This window comes from Oryctolagus cuniculus, chromosome 1 (assembly GCF_051225735.1).
Source record: "Oryctolagus cuniculus isolate XC-2025 breed Fujian yellow rabbit chromosome 1, ASM5122573v1, whole genome shotgun sequence".
Taxonomy (NCBI): domain Eukaryota; kingdom Metazoa; phylum Chordata; class Mammalia; order Lagomorpha; family Leporidae; genus Oryctolagus; species Oryctolagus cuniculus.
Window position 1 is genome coordinate 128702400 of NC_142867.1, and position 23132 is coordinate 128725531.

At 40.8% G+C, this 23132-nt stretch overlaps 1 protein-coding gene across 7 annotated transcripts in view; it reads left to right on the forward strand.

The window, feature by feature from the left end:
- The window catches only part of LOC100345977 (beta-galactosidase-1-like protein 3), a 60925-nt gene that overhangs the window by 18138 nt on the left and 19655 nt on the right, over positions 1 to 23132 (forward strand). For all 7 annotated transcript variants that reach the window (XM_089314542.1, XM_089314549.1, XM_008248356.4 and 4 more), the window contains 4 exons: positions 2097 to 2189; positions 9889 to 9970; positions 10839 to 10903; positions 22121 to 22205. In XM_089314542.1, the coding sequence (XP_089170668.1) occupies positions 2097 to 2189; positions 9889 to 9970; positions 10839 to 10903; positions 22121 to 22205 (325 nt within the window). The remainder of the gene's footprint in view (positions 1 to 2096; positions 2190 to 9888; positions 9971 to 10838; positions 10904 to 22120; positions 22206 to 23132) is intronic.

Here is a 23132-nt window from a genome sequence, read left to right on the forward strand (position 1 = left end):
CTCTACCTCTCTCTGTAACTCTGTATTTCAAATAAATAAAATAAATCTTAAAAAATATTTATTTATTTGGAAGAGTTACACACAGAGACAAGGAGAGGCAGAGAGAGAGAGAGAGAGAGAGAGAGGTCTTCCAGCTACTGATTCACTCCCTAATTGGCTGCATCGGCCGGAGCTGTGCTGATACAAAGCCAAGGGCCAGGAGCTTCCTCCCTGTCTTTCCATGTAGGTGCAGGGCCCCAAGGACTTGGGCCATCATCTACTGCTTTTCCAGGCCATAGCAGAGAGCTGGCTTGGAAGTGGAGCAGCCAGGACTTGAACCGGTGCCCATATGAGATGCTGGAACTGTAGGCGATGGCTTTACCTGCTGTGTCACAATGCCAACCGCTTTCTTTGTGCTTATGTCACCTTTGTTGTTTTATAATTAATGCTTTGTAAATGGGTTCTGAAGGTAGCAAAGAGTGGATGGTGGAAGTCAAGTCTCCCTTCTCACCTGAACCACAGCTACATTGTTATCTGTGCAGCACACAACCAATATCTGTACCATAGCTACATTGTTATCTGTGCAGCACACAACCAATTTGCTTAGGAAATTGTTCAGGAAATCCCTTGTACGTATAGTCCAATTATAGAGCTATGCTAGTAGGCACTGCATTAAGAATCATAATGTTTACCATTCATCAGACACAGGCTGTCCCTGGTAGTCAAGGGAAGGGACAGAACAAGGTTTTGAGCAGGCAGGGAGGTCCAAAGAATGTTTTCCAGAAAGCAACTCTTAGCAGTCACCTGAAGGCTGGACAGGAGTCTCAGTAGAAGAGAATCAGCAGAAGGGAAGAGATGGAATGAGGAGTGTGAAGACCAGAAGTCCAGCATGTCTGGGGCAGAGTGAGGAGGAAAAATGGGCAAATATGGCTTGTCAAGGAACCTACAAACATGGTCATTCTTCCTGTGCCGCTGCAGAGCACCATCCCTTTGCCTGAAGTAGCACATCCCCTTTGTCGTTGGCATCTTTGCTGTGGGCAGTGGGATTCACTGGATTCTGTGGTGGAAGTGCAGAGAATGGATCTCAGCTCACTTTGCTGTCAGTGTCCATAGGCTCCAAGGAGAAAGAAATATGCTGACATTGGGAGGACCCTAAAAGGCTAAACCCAAGTGACTGAAGTTGTGCTTCAGGTTTAGCACAAGCCTTCAGTGTTAGTAGTGCAGGGTGGAGGTTTTACTAACATAGGGTGAGGAGGGATGATCAAAATGTGAGAAAGCAGAGGACATGCAAGCGGATACCTGGTGGAAGATACAGTGAGAACCCCTTGGCACATTCTAGAGACTCTAACTCATTGCTCTCTAATGCAAACATCCTGGATAAGTGTCCTTGATGATGGAGGTCACTCAAGGAAGGGAGAGGTGAAAGGCTCAGCAGTTAGCGGAGCTGTGCCAAGAGCAACATTCCTGAGCAGGTGGAAGTAGTGGGACCTGGCACTCATGGCTGACATCATCTTTGAGAGAGCGGGGAAGAAGGATGTCTCTGTCACTTGTCACTTGTCACTTGTCACTTGTTGTCTCAATCCATTTTATTTGGCTACAATAAGATCCCTAAGGTTGAGTAGTTGATAGATAATGGCAGCTTATTTGGCTCTCAGTTTTGAAGAAGCCCCAGAGCCTGGTGCTGGCATCTGCCCAGAGCATTTGTGATGACCACCCCCATGAGCTTGCCCAAATTCATTCCCAAAGACTCCACCTCCAAATTCCACTACCACAGGACTTGGAGGCTGTTTGCAACACAGGAAAATTTGCATACTAATTAAACTCTTGCAGGTGGGAATGTAGATAGGATGGGCAGGCAGCAAGTGAGTTTTGGGTTCCAAGGCTCATATTCAAGTGGTTACTTGAAAAACAGAGGGAGTCTGTGGCAGCCCTTATCTCTAGAGCACTAGGGACAGCAGGACTCCTGCTGCATCCTATTACCCAGTAGGAGACAGGGGTCAGACTCTAAGGGGCATTGGGTCCAACTATCCAAACCAGATCTCCTCCAGTGATCCTAAAAACTTTCGCATTTGCCCCTGGTAGCCTCATTCTCAAACCCCCATGCGCTTGTCTTTCAGTTCCACCAGGGAGGCCCTGTCATTGCAGTGCAAGTGGAAAATGAATATGGTTCATTTAATAGGGATAAGCGGTACATGTCTTATCTTTACCAGGTAAGAATGCGTGGTGTGTATCCATATTTACCTGTTTCCTTCCTCAATCTATCTCTTTCCAGCATTTGTTTATGATTTCTTTCTGTACAGGTCACTTTGCATTAACAAGGTATTTAAGTTCAAGTTGAATTTCTCTGTAAATTGACAACATAGGATAATCAAGATGTACTTAACTTTTTGATGGGAGAAAGCATGGTTTAAAAATAATCTTTCATTTCTATTGTTATCTCTATCCAAATCCTATCCTTATATGACCCACTATTTTTATTTTTTAATTATTATTTTTTTTTTGACAGGCAGAGTGGACAGTGAGAGAGAGAGACAGAGAGAAAGGTCTTCCTTTGCTGTTGGTTCACCCTCCAATGGCCGCCGTGGCTGGTGTGCTGTGGCTGGCGCACCACGCTGATCCGATGGCAGGAGCCAGGTGCTTCTCCTGGTCTTCCATGCAGGTGCAGGGCCCAAGCACTTGGGCCATCATCCACTGCACTCCCTGGCCACAGCACTAATATTAAAGTTAGATATTGGTGAATGTAGATTTATAGTAAATAGTGTTTCAATGACATGACGATGATTGCTACTAGTTGGAAGTTTTTATCAGTGTTCATATCCCATCTTCTGATCTGTTTGCTCCTCCATTGAAAGATAGCTCAGCTCAGGCAATAATTTCCATCCTGTCTGCTGTCTTATCCAGTGGTACACCTCCTTATCTATGAATTTCCACATTCTGGGGCCATGAGGTTCCAGTCTCATTGGAGCCCTGATCAGGGTACGGGGCAGGATGAGGGGGCCTCACGATCCATTCTGACCCATCAGATTGCCTTGTTAACTTAGCTCTGTGTGCAAGACGACCTTGGCTGAAAGGCTCAGATAGAATGGGGGTCAAGAAGAGGGGGGGAAGCACAGGGTGAGACTCCATGGAGGAGTTGGCTCCTGCCCACAGCTGTGCCTTGTGGTCTTGGACAAGGTCTGTGAGCAATTCCTCCCCCACACTTCTCTCAGGCTGGCACAAATGCTTCAACCAGTCAATTTGGCTACCATTATGTTTTGTTATTTATTATTTGCTACTTGACTACACTCCCAGACTCAAATATGTATAGCTAGAAGAATAGAAGAGATATACCAAGAGGAGAGCCTGGCTCTCTCATCATCCATCTGTTTCCTATACCTTTAGTAAATTTCATTTTTTGGGTAATCCTCCATATATATGTATATATAAATATAAATATATATATATATACACACACACACACACAATGGAATGTTTTTCAGCTATGAAAAACAATGAAGTTAATTTTCAGCCAAAACTATGCAATTGGGGAACATCATGTTGAGCACAATATGCCAGCCCCAGAAATACAAATGTTGCATGTTCTTCCTTATATGTGGGAGCTAAAATTTAAAAAATAAAAAATAAAGAGAAAGGAGAGCAATGTCTGTGTGTATCAGTATTGCTGTCAAGTATAGTTTTGTAAAACTTTGTTTATAACTTTGTCAAACCAGTGGTTAAGAACATTGTACTGCCAGTGCCACGGCTCAATAGGCTAATCCTCCGCCTAGCGGCGCTGGCACACCAGGTTCTAGTCCTGGTCGGGGCGCCAGATTCTGTCCCGGTTGCCCCTCTTCCAGGCCAGCTCTCTGCTATGGCCAGGGAGTGCAATGCAGGATGGCCCAAGTGCTTGGGCCCTGCACCCCATGGGAGACCAGGAGAAGCACCTGGCTCCTGCCTTCGGATCAGCGCAGTGCACCGGCCGCAGTGTGCTGGCTGCGGCGGCCATTGGAGGGTGAACCAACGGCAAAGGAAGACCTTTCTCTCTGTCTCTCTCTCTCACTGTCCACTCTGCCTGTAAAATAGAATAAAAAAAAGAACATTGTACTACCATAGTTCTAATGGTCTATGATTACTTTCAAATTTATGTATATTGCTGAAATGGTCATTTTCCTGTTCAATCATTGTTTATAGCTGTTGTCTATATTTCTACTAAACTAGGGTCTTCTTGCTTTTTACTTGCTAAACATATTATTCAGTGAAGTATTAAGCCTTTTTACTGTAATGTAAATTTAAAATATGTTATCTCAAAAACTAAAAAACAAAAAGAAAGAAAGGGAGGTGGATGGAGTGTGGGAGGTGATGGAGGAGGGGGAAGGAAGGAGGGAGGGAGAGAATATCACCATGTTCTTAGAATTGTATCTACAAGCAATATATTTTAAAAGATTTTGTTTATTTATTTGAGAGGTAGAGTTATAGACAGTGAGAGGAAGATACAGAGAGAAAGGTCTCCCTTCTGTTGGTTCACTCCCCAAATGGCCACAACAGCCAGAGCTGTGCTGATCTGAAGCCAGGAGCCAGGTGCTTCTTCCCAGTTTCCCATGTGGGTGCAGGGGCCCAAGGACTTGGGCCATCTTCTACTGCTTTCCTAGGCCACAGCAGAGAGCTGGATTGGAAGAGGAGCAGCCAGGACTAGAACCAGCGCTCATATGGGATGCTGGTGCCGCAGGCAGAGGATTAACCTACTGCGCCATGGTGCCGGCCACAACAAGCAATACTGAATCTGCGAAATGCTAGTTTAAATTGAAATAAAATACTACACACTCCACACCAAAAATAAAACTTGAGTGCATATAACAGTAGCCCTTTCCCTTCTCCAAGTTGTGGTAAGATTCCTTTCTCAGGGGTTCAGGCAGGACCTACTATTTGTGAAGCTGTTCTCTGTTCCTTTTTAGAGCCCATGGCTTCAGCCTCTCTCTTTAAGAATGAAATGTTTCCCACTTCTCTTTATTTCTGTTAATTATATCTTTCTTCAAGGTGTTCCCTGATAAATTAATGTCTTTTTCCCTGGAGAATTTAACCATGTGGTGTCAGAGCCCACACTCAGCTATTATTAGGGCCAAACTCCCCATGATTAACTCTTGGATGAGACAGACCCAGTGATTCTCCCAATTTTCTAAGTTGCAGATAGCCCTTGTATTAGTTGGCTTCCTACTCTGACAAGACCTACTTGTCGAGTAAGGAGGTTTATTTTGATTCATGGCTTTGGAGGGCACAGTCCAAGATCAGGCATGCCCCATTCATTCGGCTGTCTAATGAGACCAGTGCATCGTTATGGTCTCATGATGAGCCAGGGAGCAGAGAGTGGCTCAGTTCAACTCAGTCTGTTATAGCCTACTTCCCATGAGAGCTGGCTTCTTCATTCACCTCCCACTAATCCCACTTATTAGAAATCAGACTTGGATCAAATTTCCATGCTTTTAGTATCATGAACTTAAGGTTTTGAGATGTAACTGTATGAGGCCAGGAGACATAATATATCCAAGTAGTATCATTTCACCTCTGGCTCCCCCAAACCTAAGTCCTTACATAAAATATGTAATCCTCCCATCCCCAGTAGTTTCATAATCCTACCTCAGTTGAACATTAAGTTAGAAGACTGAAACTCAAGTCAGACTACTCCAGCTGCAAGACTCTAAAAATACAAGTTACATACTTCCAGAATACAATGGTGGGACAAGCACAGGCTGTATATTTCTGTTTCAGAAGGGGATAACAGGCAAGTAGAGAGGATTAATTGGACCACAGCAAGACTCAAACTCATGAGGACCAGTAATTATATTTCTGCTTCCAGAGAGGGCCTGAGGACTTGGGAAGCTGTGTCCTTATAGCTTTCTTGGTTATATCCCATGCTTTAGTTATCACCAGTTGAAGTCTTATGTTTGTTGCTCCACTAGCTGTTTCACTGGTGGACATCTCTGTGTCAGCTTCAATCCCACATTTCTTTTTTTTTGATTTTTTTTATTTAGTAAATATAAATTTCCAAAGTACAGTTTATGGATTACAATGGCTCCCCCCCCCCATAATTTCCCTCCCACTCGCACCTCTCCCATATCCTGCTCCCTCTCCCATTCCATTCACATCAAGATTCATTTTCAATTATCTTTATATACAGAAGATCGATTTAGTATATATTAAGTAAAGATTTCATCAGTTTGCACCCACACAGAAACACAAAGTGTAAACTACTGTTTCGGTACTAGTCATGGCATTACTTCACATTGGACAACACATTAAGGACAGATCCCACATGAGAAGTAAGTACACAGTGACTCCTGTTGTTGACTTAACAATTTGTCAATCCCACATTTCTGCTTGGTATTGCCTCACTGTGGGTTCTCTGCTGTGGTTCTGTCCCTGTGATAGGTCTCTGCCTGAGCTCCCAGGTTGTCTGCGACATCCTTTAAAATAAATGAAAGATCTCTGTAAGTGAGATCCCAGTGGAAAGAATGGGCCATCAAAGAAGGAGGTACCTTTCTCTGAAGGGAGGAGAGAACTTCCGCTTTGAATATGGCCTTGTCTAAATATGATCAGAGTTGGTGAACTCAAGAGGCTTCCATAATCTTGGCAACTCATGACAAGAGCCTCGGGTGATTACTGACATCATAAATAAGAGTGTCAATTGTTAAATCAACAACAGGAGTCACTGTGCACTTACTCCCCATGTAGAATCTCTGTCCTTAATTTGTTTTACTATGTGAATTAATGGTAAAACTACTACTCAAACAGTACTCTATACTATGTGTGTCTGTGTGGGTGCAGTCTGTTGAAATCTTTACTTAGTATATACTAAGTTGATTTTCTGTATATAAAGATAATTGAAAATGAATCTTGATGCAGAATGGGATGGGAGAGGGAGTGGGAGATGGGATGGTTGTGGGTGGGAGGGAGGTTATGGGGGGAAAAGCCACTATAATCCAAAAGTTGTACTTTGGAAATTTATATTTATTAAATAAAAGTTGAAAAAAAAATAAAGGTGGAGGATTCCATGCATCCATAGTTCTGTTGGTCTTTGCCAACATGGAGGCTCTCTGAAGCTACAAGCTGATATCTGCAATTTTTTTTTTTTGACAGGCAGAGTGGACAGTGAGAGAGAGAGACAGAGAGAAAGGTCTTCCTTTGCTGTTGGTTCATCCTCCAGTGGCCGCCGCGGCCGGTGCACTGTGGCTGGCGCACCGCATTGATCCGAAGGCAGGAGCCAGGTGCTTCTCCTGGTCTCCCATGGGGTGCAGGGCCCAAGCACTTGGACCATCCTCCACTGCCCTTCCGGGCCATAGCATAGAGCTGGCCTGGAAGAGGGGCAACCGGGACAGAATCTGGCACCCCGACTGGGACTAGAACCCGGTGTGCCGGCACCGCAAGGCGGAGGATTAGCCTAGTGAGCCGTGCCACCGGCCCAATATCTGCACTTTTCTGCGTAGGCATATGTTGCTGGTTGCTTTACCTTCTTCTTCTTCTTCTTTTTTTTTTAACTTTTATTTAATGAATATAAATTTCCAAAGTACGGCTTATTGATTACAATGGCTTCCCCCCCATAACGTCCCTCCCACCCACAACCCTCCCCTTTCCCACTCCCTCTCCCCTTCCATTCACATCAAGATTCATTTTCGATTCTCTTTATATACAGAAGATCAGTTTAGCATACATTAAGTAAAGATTTCAACAGTTTGCTCCCACACAGAAACATAAAGTGAAAAATAATAGATGATTTTTTAAATGATGATGAAATCAGATCAGAACTATTGTCATGTTTAATCCCAGTGAGAGTCAAGTTGGGAATTGATAATTTCTTTTTTTTTTTTTTTACAGAAGATCAGTTTAGTATACATTAAGTAAAGATTTCAAGTTTGCACCCCCATAGAAACACAAAGTGAAATATACTGTTTGAGTACTCATAGCATTAAATCTCAATGCACAGCACATTAAGGACAGAGATCCTACATGAGGAGTAAGTGCACCGTGACTCCTGTTGTTGACTTTACAAATTGACACTCCTGTTTATGGCATCAGTAATCTCCCTATGCACCAGTCATGAGTTTCCAAGGCTATGGAAGCCCCTTGAGTTCTCCGACTCTTATCTTGTTTAGACAAGGTCATATTCAAAGTGGAGGTTCTCTCCTCCCTTCAGAGAAAGGTACCTCCTTCTTTGAAGACCTGTTCTTTCCACTGGGATCTCACTCACAGAGATCTTTCATTTAGTTTTTTTTTTTTTTTTTTTCCCCCAGAGTGTCTTGGCTTTCCATGCCTGAAATACTCTCATGGGCTTTTCAGCCAGATCTGAATGCCTTAAGGGCTGATTCGGAGGCCAGAGTGCTGTTTAGGACATCCGCCATTCTATGAGTCTGCTGAGTATCTCGCTTCTCATGTTGGATCACTCTCCCCTTTATTTATTCTATCGGTTAGTATTAGCAGGTACTAGACTTGTTTATGTGCTCCCTTTGACTCTTAGTCCTTTCATTATGATCAATTGTGAACTGAAATTGATCACTTGGACTGCTTTACCTTCTTGAGGTGCTCACATCAGGTTCACTCCCATAGCTTCACTAGATAGTGGCCCATTAGGGGCTCTATGCAGAATCTCTAACTTTGCAGCACAGCTCTGCCTGGTTTTCCCATATTTCCTTTGGGTTCTTGGAGGAAGTGCCATGACCCCAGCACCTTGCATTCTGTATGCTTGCAATAGCAGCATGATGTGGGTGATGCTAAAGTCTTCCTCCAGGATAAGTTATGTCTGTACCCACTTGAAGCAGGACTACAGTAGCCTCAGAACACTTTGCTGGGAAAGAAGGGTGCACCAGGGCTCTTTCCTGAAAGGAATTTTCCCTGAAAGATCTTTGAAACAAATTTGCAAACGAAATCACCAATCTCCTCAACACCTGTGGGATCTTTCTCTCATTGCATTGCCTGTGATTCCTTTGCCCCCTCTCACCTGCGCTACTTTCTTTAGCAAGAGATTTCTTTACTGCAAAATCCGATCCAGAACATTCCTTCCTTTGCTCTTTCTCTGCATGAACAGTAAGATTTTCAAGTATTTCCACTCCAAGTGTTTCTGCTCATTTCTGCTTCTACTTCTCACAGTAATTTTCACTGATAGCAGCCAGGAAAATCAGTGGTGCAGCCTGAGTACCTTGCTGCCTTCAGTTCTCTCTGACCAAAACACCAGTGCGTCATTTTAAGGTTCAGCCTCCCACAAAATATCAGCACCTGGCACCTAGGAACAGACAATTTCTCAGCCACAGTATGAAAAGATTGCCTTTTAGTGCAATAAAAAAATCCCACGTTTCAAGATATAGTAATTATCCCACCCCTAAATATAAAATTTTCTGTACTGGTTTTTTATTAGTACAATGAAATACCTAAGACAAGCTACTTAAGAAGGAAGGAGTTTTTTCTTGGCTCATAGTTTTGGAAATCCGTATTTCAAGATCGCGAAGGCTATATTGCTTCAGTCATCTGGTGAAGGCTCAGGGCGGCAATGGCACAGAACATGTATTGGAAGGACCACATGGTGATCCAGGAAGCAAAGAGAGTGGCTGGGCCTAGCTAATGCTATTACACTAACCGTCTCCTGAGAAAGACTTCCCAAGGGCACACAACTCGTGATGTAAGGACCTATCCCTAGGTTCACCCCTTAGACACCATAATTGAATTAAATTTTAATCCTCTTGGTATCCTCCAAATTATGTCTTGGAGTTGAACTATCTGTGTGAGTTCAGGAGCCACATCCTCTTCAAATCACAGCAGCCACACTCTGAATTCTCTAGCTCATATCAGCCCATTTGAACCCAGCTGTGTAATTTCCCAATTTATTTGTATCTTCTTCTTCCCCTGGGAACAAGGTAAGGAGCTCATTTTGTTGAATTTTCTCAACAGGCTCTGGTGAAAAGAGGGATTGTGGAGCTGATCCTGACCTCTGATAACGAGAAGGAAGTGCTGCAAGGCTCCACTAAAGGAGGTACCAGTATAGCGTCATGTAAAGGGAGAACTAAGGCTCTTATCCAACTGATGCGAAGCTTGATCAGTCCAGCAGCTCTCCAGTGCCTCTGTTGTATGCTATGTGCCCACTGAAATGGACACCAGAGATACTGCAATAGATGAGGATCAAGGTTGTAGCTCAGAGTTCACTGTTGCAGCAGCACTATGGCTTCTCATTGCTGCTACCATTTTTAACAGAGCACAACAGAGCGCCTTGTCCCTAGTGCATTTTCACATCTTTCATGTTTTCTAATAGTCTTAGCTGTGGGCATGCTTAGCGTGCTGACCATCCCCACTAAGCTAGTGGGGAGACTGGAAGAGAGGTATATAAAGAACACTGCCTAGCAAAGCCCAAGGCTGGGAATCCTACAGTGTTGACATTCAGTACGTCCCAGAGAATGAAATAGCTGGACAATTCAGCACAGTATCAGAAGGTGACAATGATTAGGGAAATAGTCGATGTCTGAGCAGGCAGATGTGTCTAGAGGAACATCTGCCAGGTAGCACTTCTCAAAGGCCAACTGCTGCAGTGAAGTGCTGTTTTCCTTTTCAGTGGCCACTTCCCACAGTGGCGTAGTTCACAGGAGATCTGCATACAGTCTGGGTTCTAATCAAGTCATGGTCTCCTGGTCTGTTTCTCTGCACAAAATGTGCTGATGTTAACTGTCTTTCTCACTAAGATGAGTGTCCCTGCGAGTGTGTAGGGGGAAATGTCTACGAAGCAGTGGACGGTGGACTACAAGCAGTATCTCACTATACTTCTCCTCCAGTGTGCAGGCTTGTCCTCCACCCAGTCCCTGATGGCACTTTTAACAATGACTCAGCAGAACCCTTTATTCTCTCTCCAGCATTTGCCACTGTCAATCTGAAAGAAATTAAGAAGGATTCTTTTAATCAGCTTCATCAAGTGCAGGTAAGTCATTTAAGAAAAGAGTGGTGTACTTTTCCTGTCCTGATCCCCCCCAGCACGTGCATCGTGTTCAGTGAAAACAGAAAGCTTGGAATGAAGACTGCAGCTCTTCACCCTGGGCTTCTACTGTGTTCTTAGTCATGTTGGGAGTGTGTTTTACTTTTGGGGGATGAAGAGGAAGTTCCGCTCCTGGATTGCAGTGTGGAAAATATGTGGGGAGGGAATGGGGCTTATTTGAAGTCAAGATGAGAGAGAGATGATTATCTTTTTCCTGTGTGAGCACAGGGCTCAGAAATGTTTAATACTTAATGTCTGGTAAATTTCACCAGGGAAAATATGGATCTGAACTTTTTTTTAAAGATTTTTTAAAATAGAATTTTAATTTTGCTAGTATGTTCGGGGTACTACAGACTGTATCTTCTTGACTCTGTTTCAGTAGTTTGTGTTTTTCAAGGGCTTATTCTATTCATTCTATTTTATTTCATTTTTGAACATAATATAACAGAAAACATGTAATACCTGTCTTTATATCATCTCTGATTTGTTTTACAAAACATACTGGTTTCCAATTCCACCCATTTTAAAATTGCAAATATTAGGATTTCTTTTTTTTGGCAGAGTATATATATCACATTTATCCACTGATAGACACCTTGGCTGATTCTAAAATATCTTCACTGTTGTGAATTGTTCTGCAATAAGCATGAGGGCACAGGCATCTCTTTCATATAGAGCCTTCATTTCCTTGGGATATGGTCCCAGAAGTGGAAAAGCTGGGTCATCTGATACTTCTATTTTTTTTTGGGGGGGGGACTTCCAAAATGGCTGCACTAATTTGCCTTCTCACCAACAGTGTGTTAGCATCCCATTTTCTCCAGAACGTCATCAGATTTTTTTGTCTTTCTAACTGGAGTGAGATGATGCTTCATTGTGGTTTTTATTTGCTTTTCCTTGACAGATAGCAATACCAGGATTTTTTTATTTGTTTATTTGCGTTTGTTTTTCTTCTTTTTGAAAAAAAAAAAAAAGTCTTTTTAAATCCTTTGCTCAATTTTGAACTGGTAGTTTTTTTTTTTTTAAATTTTGAGACCCTTATATGAGTATTAACATTTTATCATATGCTTGTTTTCAAATACTTTCTCCCATTCTTTTAGTTTTCTCTTCACTTTGTTGATTGTTTCCTTTGGTTGCAGAAGCTCCTTGGTCTGATAAAATCCCAAATGTGTATTTTTGCTTTTATTTTTCATGCTCTTGTGGTCTTAGAAAACAGTCATTGCCTATGCCAATGTGCTAAAGCATTTCCCTCATCTTCTTTTTTTAAAGATTTATTTACTTATTTATTTGAAAAGCAGAGGTAGAAAGAGAGGCAGAGGCAGAGAGAGAGAGAGAGAGAGAGAGAGAGATCTTCCATCTGTTGGTTCACTTCCCAGATGGCCTCAATGGCCAGCACTGGGCCGATCCAAAGCCAGGAGCTAGGAGCTTCTTCTGGGTCTCCCATGTGGGTGCAAGGATCCAAGGACTTGGGCCATCTTCCACTGCTTTCCCAGGTGCATTAGCAGGGAGCTGGATTGGAAGTGGAGCAGCCAGGAATTGAACTGGTGCCCTTTGCCCATATAGAATGCCAGCACTTCAGGCTGCAGCTTTACCTGCTACACTACAGTGCCGTCCCTCCCCCCAGTTTTCTTCTTGTGGTTTCAAAGTTTCAAGTCTTATATTTAAATCTGATTCATTTTTAGTTGATTCTATACAGGGTAAGAGGTAGAGGTCTCATTTCAGACTTCTGACGTGTAAATCCACTTTTCTAAGCAGCATTTATTGAAGAGATTATCCTTCAAGGAAGTAATTTTGACCTTTTGTTGAAGATAAGTTGGTTGTTTCTGTGTGAATTTATTTCTTGGGTTTCTATTAGGTTCTATAGGTATGTTTATCTAGTTTCATGTGAGTATTATATTTTTGGTTACAATATTCCTGTAATATATCTTCAAATCTGGGATTGTGATAGTTCCGGCTTTGTTTTTATTCAAGATGGCTTTGTCCATTCTAGATATTTTGTGTTTCTGTATGAATTTTAGGATTTATCATTCTTTTTTTTTTAAGATTTTATTTATTTATTTAAGAGGTAGAGTTATAGACAGTGAGAGGGAATGACAGAGAGAAAGATCTTCCTTCTGTTGGTTCACTCCTCAAATGGCCACAATGGCTGGAGCTGCGCTGATCTGAAGCCAGGAACCAGGTGCTACTTCCAGGTCTCCCACACGAGTGCAGGGACCCAAGCACTTTGCAGGCCATAGCAGAGAGCTGAATTGGAAATGGAACAGCTGGGACTAGAACTGGCACTGATTATGGGATGCTGGCACTGCAGGCACAGGATTAACCTACTGTGCCATGGCGCCGATCCCCAGATCACTTTTTTTTTTTTTTGACAGGCAGAGTTAGAGACAGAGAGAGAGAGAGAGAGACAGAGAGAGAGAGTTATAGACAGTGAGAGAGAGACAGAGAGAAAAGTTGGTTCACTCTCCTAATGGCCGCTATGGCCGGCACCGCACCAAACCATAGCCAGGAGCCTGGTGCTTCCTCCCAGTCTCCCATGCAGGTGCAGGGACCCAAGCACTTGGGCCATCCTCCGCTGCCTTCCTGGGCCATAGCAGAGAGTTGGACTGGAAGAGGAGCAACCGGGACCAGTACCTGGCGCCCTGACCGGGACTAGAACCCGGGGTGCCAGCACCGCAGGTGGAGGATTAGCCAAGTGAGCCATGGCGTAGGCCCCCAGATCATTCTAATTCTGTGAAGAATGTCATTGGTGTTTTCATGGATGATTGCATTGAGTCTATAAATAATTTTGGGTAATATGGACATTTTTATATTTATATTTTTATTTTTTTATATTTTATTTTATTTAATGAATATAAATTTCCAAAGTACAGCTTATGGATTACAATGGCTTCCCCCCCAATAACTTCCCTCCCACCCACAACACTCCCCTCTCCCACTCCCTCTCCCCTTCCATTCACATCAAGATTAATTTTCAATTATCTTTATATACAGAAGATCAATTTAGCATATGTTAAGTAAAGATTTCCACAGTTTACACCCACACAGAAACACAAAGTGTAAAATACTATTTGAGTACTAGTTATAGCACTAATTAAACACCTAAGAGTAATTGTGTATTAATTACAGAGTTGAACCAATAGTTTTAAGTAGAACATAAAAAATACTAAAAGGGTAAAGTATTAAGTTCTTTTTCTTTTCTTTTTTTTGTTTGTTAGTTATATAGTTATTTTATTTTTTTATTTAATAAATGTGAATTTACAAAGTGAACTTTTGTATTGTTGTGGCTTCCCCCCCGAAGCCTCCCTCCCTCCCGTGGCCCTCCCCTCTCCCACTCCCTCTCCCATCCTGCCCTTCATCGAGTTTCATTTTCAGTTACCTTCATATGATGAAGATCAACTTAGTATACACTAAGCAAGGATTTCAACAGGCTGCACTCACACAACCGCACAAGGTATAGGGTATTGTTCGACTAGTAGTGTTGTCTTTAAGTTTCATAGTAGAACACATTAAGGGCAGAGATCCTACGTGGGGAGCATGTACACAGTGACTCCTGTTGTTGATTTAACAATTGGCACTCTTATTTATGATGTCAGCAATCACCTGAGACTCTTGCTATGAGCTGTCTAGGCTATGGAAGGCCCTTGAGTTCACTGACTCTGAACTTGTTTAGTCAAGGCCGTATCACAGTGGAGGTTCCTTCCTCCCTTCAGAGAAAGGTGCCTCCCTCCTTGATGGCCTGTTCCTTCTGCTGGGGTCTTGTTCACCAGGATCTTTCATTTAGATTGCTTTTTGAATATGGACATTTTTATAATATGTATTCTTATTATATTTATTCTTACAACCCATGAACATGAGGAGTCTTTCCATTTATTTCTTCTTCATCAATTTTAAACATTAGTGTTATTTAATTTTTACTGTAGAGGTCTCTCACATCTCTGGTTAAATTTATCCCAAGGCATCAAATCTCTTGTGGATGAGGTTTCTCTTGCAAGTAGTTTATTACTGAGATTGTTGTTCAGGTATAAAATACTACTTATTCATGTGTATTATTTTATATCCTGCACATCTGCTGAATTTGCTTATTCATTTTAATGTTCTCTTTGTGGAATCTTGATTTCTCTATGTATGGAATCATAACATCTGCAAACAGGGATAATTTGATCTCTTCCATTTTCATTTGTATGTATTTTACCTAATGGCTCTGGCTAAATTTCCAGAACTATATTAAATAATAGCAGTGAGAGTGGAATCTTCTAGTTCCAGATCTTAGCGGGGCAGGGGGTGCTTTCAACTTTCTTCATTCAACGCCATCTTGTCTGTGGGTTTGTCATACAAAGGCTTTCGTGTGTTGAGGTATGTTTCTTCTACAACTAGTTTATTTAATATGTTTTTTAACCATAAATAAATGCTTTATTTTGTTAAATTTTTATCCACATCTATTAAGACAATCATATCACTTTTGTCCGTCATTGTGTTGATGTGATGTATTAGGTTTACTGAGCTGTGTATTGAACCATCCCTATGTCTCTGGCATAAATCCAACACAGTGTGATCTTTTTGATGTGCTGTTGAACTCTGTTTGATAGAGTATTTTGTTGAGAATTTTTCATCTGTGTTCCTCAGTACAGTTTTCTTTTTTGCTTCGTGCTTGTCTGATTTTGGGATCAAGATAGAATGAATTTGGAGGGGTTCCCTTCATTTCAGATTTGGGAGTAGTTTGAGAATAATTGGTATTAGTTTTTTCTTAAAAGTTCAATAGACTTCAGCACTGAACCATCTGGTTCTGGGTTTTTCTTTTCAGGAGACTCTTTATTATTACTGATTCATTCTTGTCACTAGTTGATTTTTCAGGTTTTCTAAGTCTTTATTCATTTTTAGTAAGATAGGTATTTCCAGAAGCCTATCCATTTCTTTTAAATTCTCCAAATTTTTGGCCTATAATAGTTTGTAATAGCTTCTATTGAGTTTTATTTTGAAGTGTCATTTTTAATATTTACTCCCTTTTCTACTCTTATTGATTTGAGTCTTCTCTCTTTTCTTAATCAAGCTAACAATTTGACAATTTTGCTTATATTTTCACAGAACCAATTTTCAGTTTCTCAATCCTTTGTATTGCTTTTAATATTATTTCATTTTTAGGACAAAGATGTTTTTTGCTGAAAACTTTCCTCTTAGTATTGCTTTTGCTATATCATATATGTTTTTGTATTTGTGGTTGAACTTTTATTATTTATTAATACTATTTTTTTAACTTTTATTTAATGAATATAAATTTCCAAAGTACAGCTTATGGATTACAATGGCTTCCCCCCCATAATGTCCCTCCCACCCGCAACCCTCCCCTTTCCTGCTCCCTCTCCCCTTCCATTCACATCAAGATTCATTTTCTATTCTCTTTATATACAGAAGATCAGTCTACTATATATTAAGTAAAGATTTCAACAGTTTGCACCCACATAGAAACACAAAGTGAAAAATACTGTTTGAGTACTAGTTATAGCATTAAATCACAATGTACAGCACATTAAGGACAGAGATCCTACATGAGGAGTAAGTGCACAGTGACTCCTGTTGTTGACTTAACAAATTGACACTCTTGTTTATGGCATCAGTAATCTCACTATGCTCCAGTAATGAGTTGCCAAGGCTATGGAAGTCTTTTGAGTTCACCGACTCTTATCATATTTAGACAAGGTCATAGTCAAAGTGGAAGTTCTTTCCTCCCTTCAGAGAAAGGTACCTCCTCCTTTGATGACCTGCTTTTTCCACTGGGATCTCACTCGCAGAGATCTTTCATTTAGGTCATTTTTTTTTTTTTTTTTTTGCCAGAGTGTCTTGGCTTTCCATGCCTGAAATACTCTCATGGGCTTTTCAGCAGGATCCAAATGCCTTTAGGGCTGATTCTGGGGCCAGAATGCTGTTTAGGACATCTGCCATTCTATGAGTCTGCTGTGTATCTTGCTTCCCATGTTGGATCGTTCTCTCCCTTTTTTGTTCTATCGGTTAGTATTTGCAGACACTAGTCTTGATTATGTGATCTCTTTGATTCTTAGTCTTATCATTATGATCAATTGTGAACTGAAATTGATCACTTGGACTAGTGAGGTGGCATTGGTACATGCCACCTTGATGGGATTGAATTGGAGTCCCCTGGTATGTTTCTAACTCTACCATTTGGGGCAAGTCAGCTTGAGCATGTCCCAAATTGTACATCCCTTCCCTCTCTTATTCCCACTCTTATATTTAACAGGGATCACTTTTCAGTTAAGTTTCAGCACTTAAGAATAACTGTGTATTAATTACAGAATTAATAGTATTAAGTAGAACAGACAAAATAAAATACTAAGAGGGATAACGTATTAAGTTGTTAATCAACAGTCAGGGCAATGGCTGATCAAGTCACCGTTTCTCATAGTGTCCATTTCACTTCAACAGGTTTCCTTTTTGGTGCTCAGTCAGTTGTCACAGATCAGGGAAAACATATGATATTTGTCCCTTTGGGACTGGCTTATTTCACTCAGCATGATGTCTTCCAGATTCCTCCATTTTGTTCCAATTGACTGGATTTCATTGTTTTATTTTAACTGCTGTATAGTATTCTATAGAGTACATATCCCATAATTTCTTTATCTAGTCTACCGTTGATGGGCATTTAGGTTGATTCCAGGTCTTACCTACTGTGAATTGAGCTGCAATAAACATTAAGGTGCAGACTGCTTTTTTGTTTGCCAATTTAATTTCCTTTGGGTAAATTCCAAGGAGTGGGATGGCTGGGTTGAACGGTAGGGTTATATTCAGGTTTCTGAGGAATCTCCAGACTGACTTCCACAGTGGCTTGACCAGTTTGCATTCCCAGCAACAGTGGGTTAGTGTCCCTTTTTCCCCACATCCTCTCCAGCATCTATTGTTGGTAGATTTCTGAATGTGGGCCATTCTCACCGGGTTGAGGTGAAACCTCATTGTGGTTTTGATTTGCATTTCTCTGATTGCTAGTGATCTTGAACATTTTTTCATGTGCCTGTTGGCCATTTGGATTTCCTCTTTTGAAAAATGTCTATTGAGGTCCTTGGCCCATCTCTTAAGTGGGTTGTTTGTTTTGTTGTTGTGGAGTTTCTTGATCTCTTTGTAGATTCTGGTTATTAACCCTTTATCTGTTGCATAGTTTGCAAATATATTTTCCCATTCTGTCGGTTGTCTCTTCACTCTCCTGACTGTTTCTTTTGAAGTACAGAAACTTCTCAATTTGATTCAATCCCAATAGTTAATTTTGGCTTTGTGTTAATACTATTATATTGGGGTAGTCAGGACTTGAACTGGAGCCCATATGGAATGCTGGCACTGTCATCGGCGGCTTTACCTTTTATGCCACAGCGCCAGAACCTATATGATCTTTTTAATGCTTAATCCTATCCCTATGATCACTTTAACATTTACAGTGCTTTTTTTTAAACCACCCCACATATGGGGATTTGGCATCACATGGCAAATTTCTAAACTGTACCCTAAGAAGTCAGTCAGTAGGAATGTTTGCAGAACTATACAGCTTTATGGTTACAAGTTTCGTATATTTCATACTTACAACTTTAGGAACATGGTGATTCTTCCCATCCTGCCTGCCCTCCCACCCACACTCCCAGCCCATTTCCTCTTCTCTCTCTTTTTCCCACTCATATTTTTTTACTAAGATCTATTTTCAATTAAATGTATACATATGATTAACTCTATGTTAAGTAAGGAGTTCAACAAATAGTATGAATGAAAAAAATTGTTCCTCAACAGTCAAGACAAGGGTTGTTCAAAGTCATTGCTTCTCAAAGTGTCAATTTCACTTCTACACAATGCCTTTAAGTGCTCTATTAGTTATCACAGGTCAGGGAGAACATATATTTGTCCCTTTGGGACTGACTTATTTCACTAAGTATGATATTTTCCAGTTTCATCCATTTTGTTGCCATTGACAGGAGTGATTTCATTTTTTTTTTACCACTTGTAGTATTCCATGGTGTCCATATCCCATAATTCCTTTTTCCAGTCTTTTGCATTGATTCCATGTCTTTCCTACTGTGAATTGAACGGCAATAAACATGGAGGGTACAGATACCTTTTTCATATGCTGATTTCATTTCCCTTGAGTAAGTTCCTAGGAGTGGGATGGCTGGGTCATATGATAGGTCTACATTCAGATTTCTGAGGTATTTCCATTCTGTGTTCCATAGTGGCCTTGCCAGTTTGCATTCCCACCAACAGTGGATTAGGGTACTTTTTCCCCCACATCCTTGGCAGCATTTGTTGTTTGTTAATTTCTGTATGTAAGCTATTCTAACAGGGAAGAGGTGAAACCTCATTGTGGTTTTGATTTGCATTTCCCTGATTTCTAGAGATCCTGAAGATTTTTTCATATGTCTGCTGGCCCTTTGGATTTCCTCTTTTAAAAAATGTCTAAGTCCTTTACCCAATTCTTGACTAGGTTGTTTGTTTTGCTGTTGTTGAGTTTCTTAATCTTTTTATATATTCAGGTTACTAAGCTTTTTATCAGTTGTGTACTTTGAGAATAATTTCTCCTATTCTATCAGTTGCCTCTTCATTTTATTGAGTGTTTATTTTTTACGATACAGAAGCTTCCCAATTTGATGTAATCCCATTTGTCAATTTTGGCTTTGATTGCCTGTGCATCTGAGGTCTTTTCCAGTAACTCTTTGCCTGGGCCAATGTTTTTAAGGGTTTCCCCAATGTTCTCTAGTAATTTGATGGTGTTTGTGTTGTTGATTTAGATCTTTAATCCATTTGAGTAGATTTTTGTGTAAGGCATAAGGTAAGGGTCTTCCTTCATACTTCTACATGTGGAGATCCAGTCTTCCTAGCACCATTTGTTGAGGAGACCGCATTTGCACCAGGGGTTGATTTTAGCTCCTTTGTCAAAGATAAGTTGGTGGTAGATGCTTGATTTCTGGTGGTTCTGTTCTTTTCCTTTGTTCTGTCCATCTGTTTTTATACCAGTACCAGGTTCTTAACTGCCCTGTAGTATGTCTTGAAATCTGGTATTGTGATGCGTACAGCTTTATTTTTGTTGTATAAAATTGCTTTATCTATTCGAGGTCTCCTGTGCCTCCAGATGAATTTCAGCATCATTTTTTTTTGTATCTGAGAAGAATGTCTTTGGAATTTTGATTGTTATTGCACTGATTCTGTAAATTGGTTTTGGAAGAATGGACATTTTGATGATATTGCTTCTTCCAATCCATGAGCATGGAAGATTTTTTCATTTTTTGTATCTTATTCTATTTATTTCTTTAATGTTTTATAATTCTCATCATAGAGATCTTTGACAACTTTAGTTAAATTTACTCCAAAGTATTTGATTTTTTTTGTAGCTATTGTGAATGGGATTGATCTTAGAAGTTCTTTCTCAGCTGTGGCATTGTCTGTGTATACAAAGGCTGTTGATTTTTGTACATTGACTTTATATCCTGCTACTTTGCCAAACTCTTCTCTGAGTTCTAATAGTCTCTTGGTGGAGTCTTTTGGATCCCTTGTATACAGAATCATATCATCTGCAAATAGGGATAGTTTGACTTCTTATTTCCCAATTTGTATCCCTTTGATTTCTTTTTATTGAATAATGGCTCTGACTAAAACTTGCAGGACTGTATTGAATAGCAGTGGTGAGAATGGGCTTCCTTGTCTGGTTCTGGGTGTCAGTGGGAATGCTTCCAACTTTTCCCCATTCAATAGGATTCTGGCTGTGGATTTACATAAATTGTCTTAATTGTGTTGAGGAATGTTCCTTCTATACCCAAATTGGTTAGAGTTTTTATCATGAAAGAGTTTTGTATTTTATCAAATGCTTTCTCTGTGATAATATATATATAATATAATTATTGTGATAATCATGTGAATTTCATTCAGCAGTTTATTAATGTGATTTATCACATTGATTGATTTGCAAATGTTTATCCATCAGGGATAAATCCTACTTGGTCTGGGTGAGTGATCTTTCTGATGTGTTGTTGTGTTCTATTGGGTAGTATTTTTTGAGGACTTTTGTGTCGATGTCTATCAGGGAAATTGGTCTGTAGTTCTTTTTCTCTATTGATCTTTTTCAGGTTTAGGAATTAAGGTGATGCTGGCTTCAGAGAAAGAATTTGGGAGGGTTCTCTCTTTTTCAATTATTTTGAAGAGCTTGAGAAGAATTGGAGTTAGTTCTTTAAATGTCTGGTGGAATTAAGCAGTGGAGCCATCTGGTCCTGGGCTTTTGTTGTTGTTGTTGTTGTCTACGCCTCTGTGCCTTAGTGGAGTGTCTTCTCCTCCAGTGATTTTCTAGAGTTGTGTGCTGGGTGGTGCTAAGGAACTCTGGTCAGTGCTAAAGTGTGGGGCGAGAATCTAGGGTGACACCAAATTTGAGCATGGTAAATATCTATTTTCAGGCCTGTGCTGCAGCTCACTAGGCTAATCCTCCGCCTTGCGGCACCGGCACACCGGGTACTAGTCCCGGTCGACGCGCTGGATTCTGTCCCGGTTGCCCCTCTTCCAGGCCAGCTCTCTGCTGTGGCCCGGGAGTGCAGTGGAGGATGGCCCAAGTGCTTGGGCCCTGCAACCCATGGGAGACCAGGATAGGTACCTGGCTCCTGCCATCGGATCAGCACGGTGTGCCAGCCGTGGCGGTCATTGGAGGGTGAACCAACGGCAAAGGAAGACCTTTCTCTCTGTCTCTCTCTCTCACTGTCCACTCTGCCTGTCAAAAAAAATCTATTTTCAGCAGGATTTGGGTGCTGGTTTTGTCCTCTGAGACACAAGAGACCTTTATGCCTCAGTCTCCACATAAGAATTACAATCAGGTTTCTGTGTATTCAAAGCTGATTCCACGATGGCCGAGGATAGTACAAGTAGAATCATGGGTGCTGCTATCCATATGCAGCAGGGAGGCACATGAATCTAGAAGGAATCAGTAGACAGAGGTGAAATATAGGATCCAAAGCTATGTATGATGGCAAAGATGTAATTGGGGAGAGGGAAGTGAAGAAGTGTGGATCAAAAAGGAAACCTCTGAATTGGACAAAAATGCAGAATGCATGGGATCCACAAGTTCTCATCAGCTGTATTTAGTGCTTATGGTTTCTCTCTCTTTTTTTGTTGTTAAACTTAGTGCTTGATTTTATTTGTTTCTAGGGAAATAAGCCCATTCTGATTATGGAATTCTGGGTTGGCTGGTACAGCAAATGGGGAGATGAACAAAGGTTTCCGAAAGTATATGGTAAGGATTTTGCCATGTCCTACTCCATATAGAGTTAGCCCTGAGTCTTGGATTATTTATACAAGTCTCTGCTAAATAATTCACATATACTTATTTACCTTCTGTTAATTATAGGCACTCGGCTAGACCTTGAATATTTACATGGTGAATACAAATTACATGATTCCTACCCTGCATATAGCTTATAATTTAGAGGAGCTGGAAGATAATTAAAATGCAAAAAACAATATCTAGTTCTACATGTGACAGGTGCTTTGAAGCAATAAACAGGTGTTATGGAAAAGATAAGATAAATCTGCACAGACAAAGCAAGGCAGTCATGGAAAGTTCAAGGAAAAGTTGACATATCTAAAGAAGGTGGTGGATTGGCTAAGTCTCACTTATGTCTACAGCACCATTTGTAAAAAGAATACCAATACCAATACCAATATCAATAATCAACCAATAATGACACTATTACCAGCAACAAAAATGACACCAGGTAACATAATACCACTACCAAGAATAACAGCATCAACCACAATACAACAAACAACAACAGTGAAAACAATAACCTCAGTACCAATAATAATATCAACAATAATAACAATACCACAGGGTGGTACACCAACTCAAATGACACAACAAAAATGTCGATAAGGATATTACCATCAAAAATTACAACACCAACAGCCATAGCAATAACAGCAACACCTATACCAAGAACAAAGCACTATTACAACAAAACACAAAAACAACAAAAGTAAGAGCAAGTACAATATCATCACTGCTACTACCAATAACAGCACTAATAACACTACCATTGAACACAATAGTGCCAACTACAGTAACACCACAATTATAACAACTGAGCAACGGTTTTGTGGTCAAGTCTATGTCAGGCATTGTGCCTTGTTTCTTCCATAGAGCATCTCATTAATTAATTTT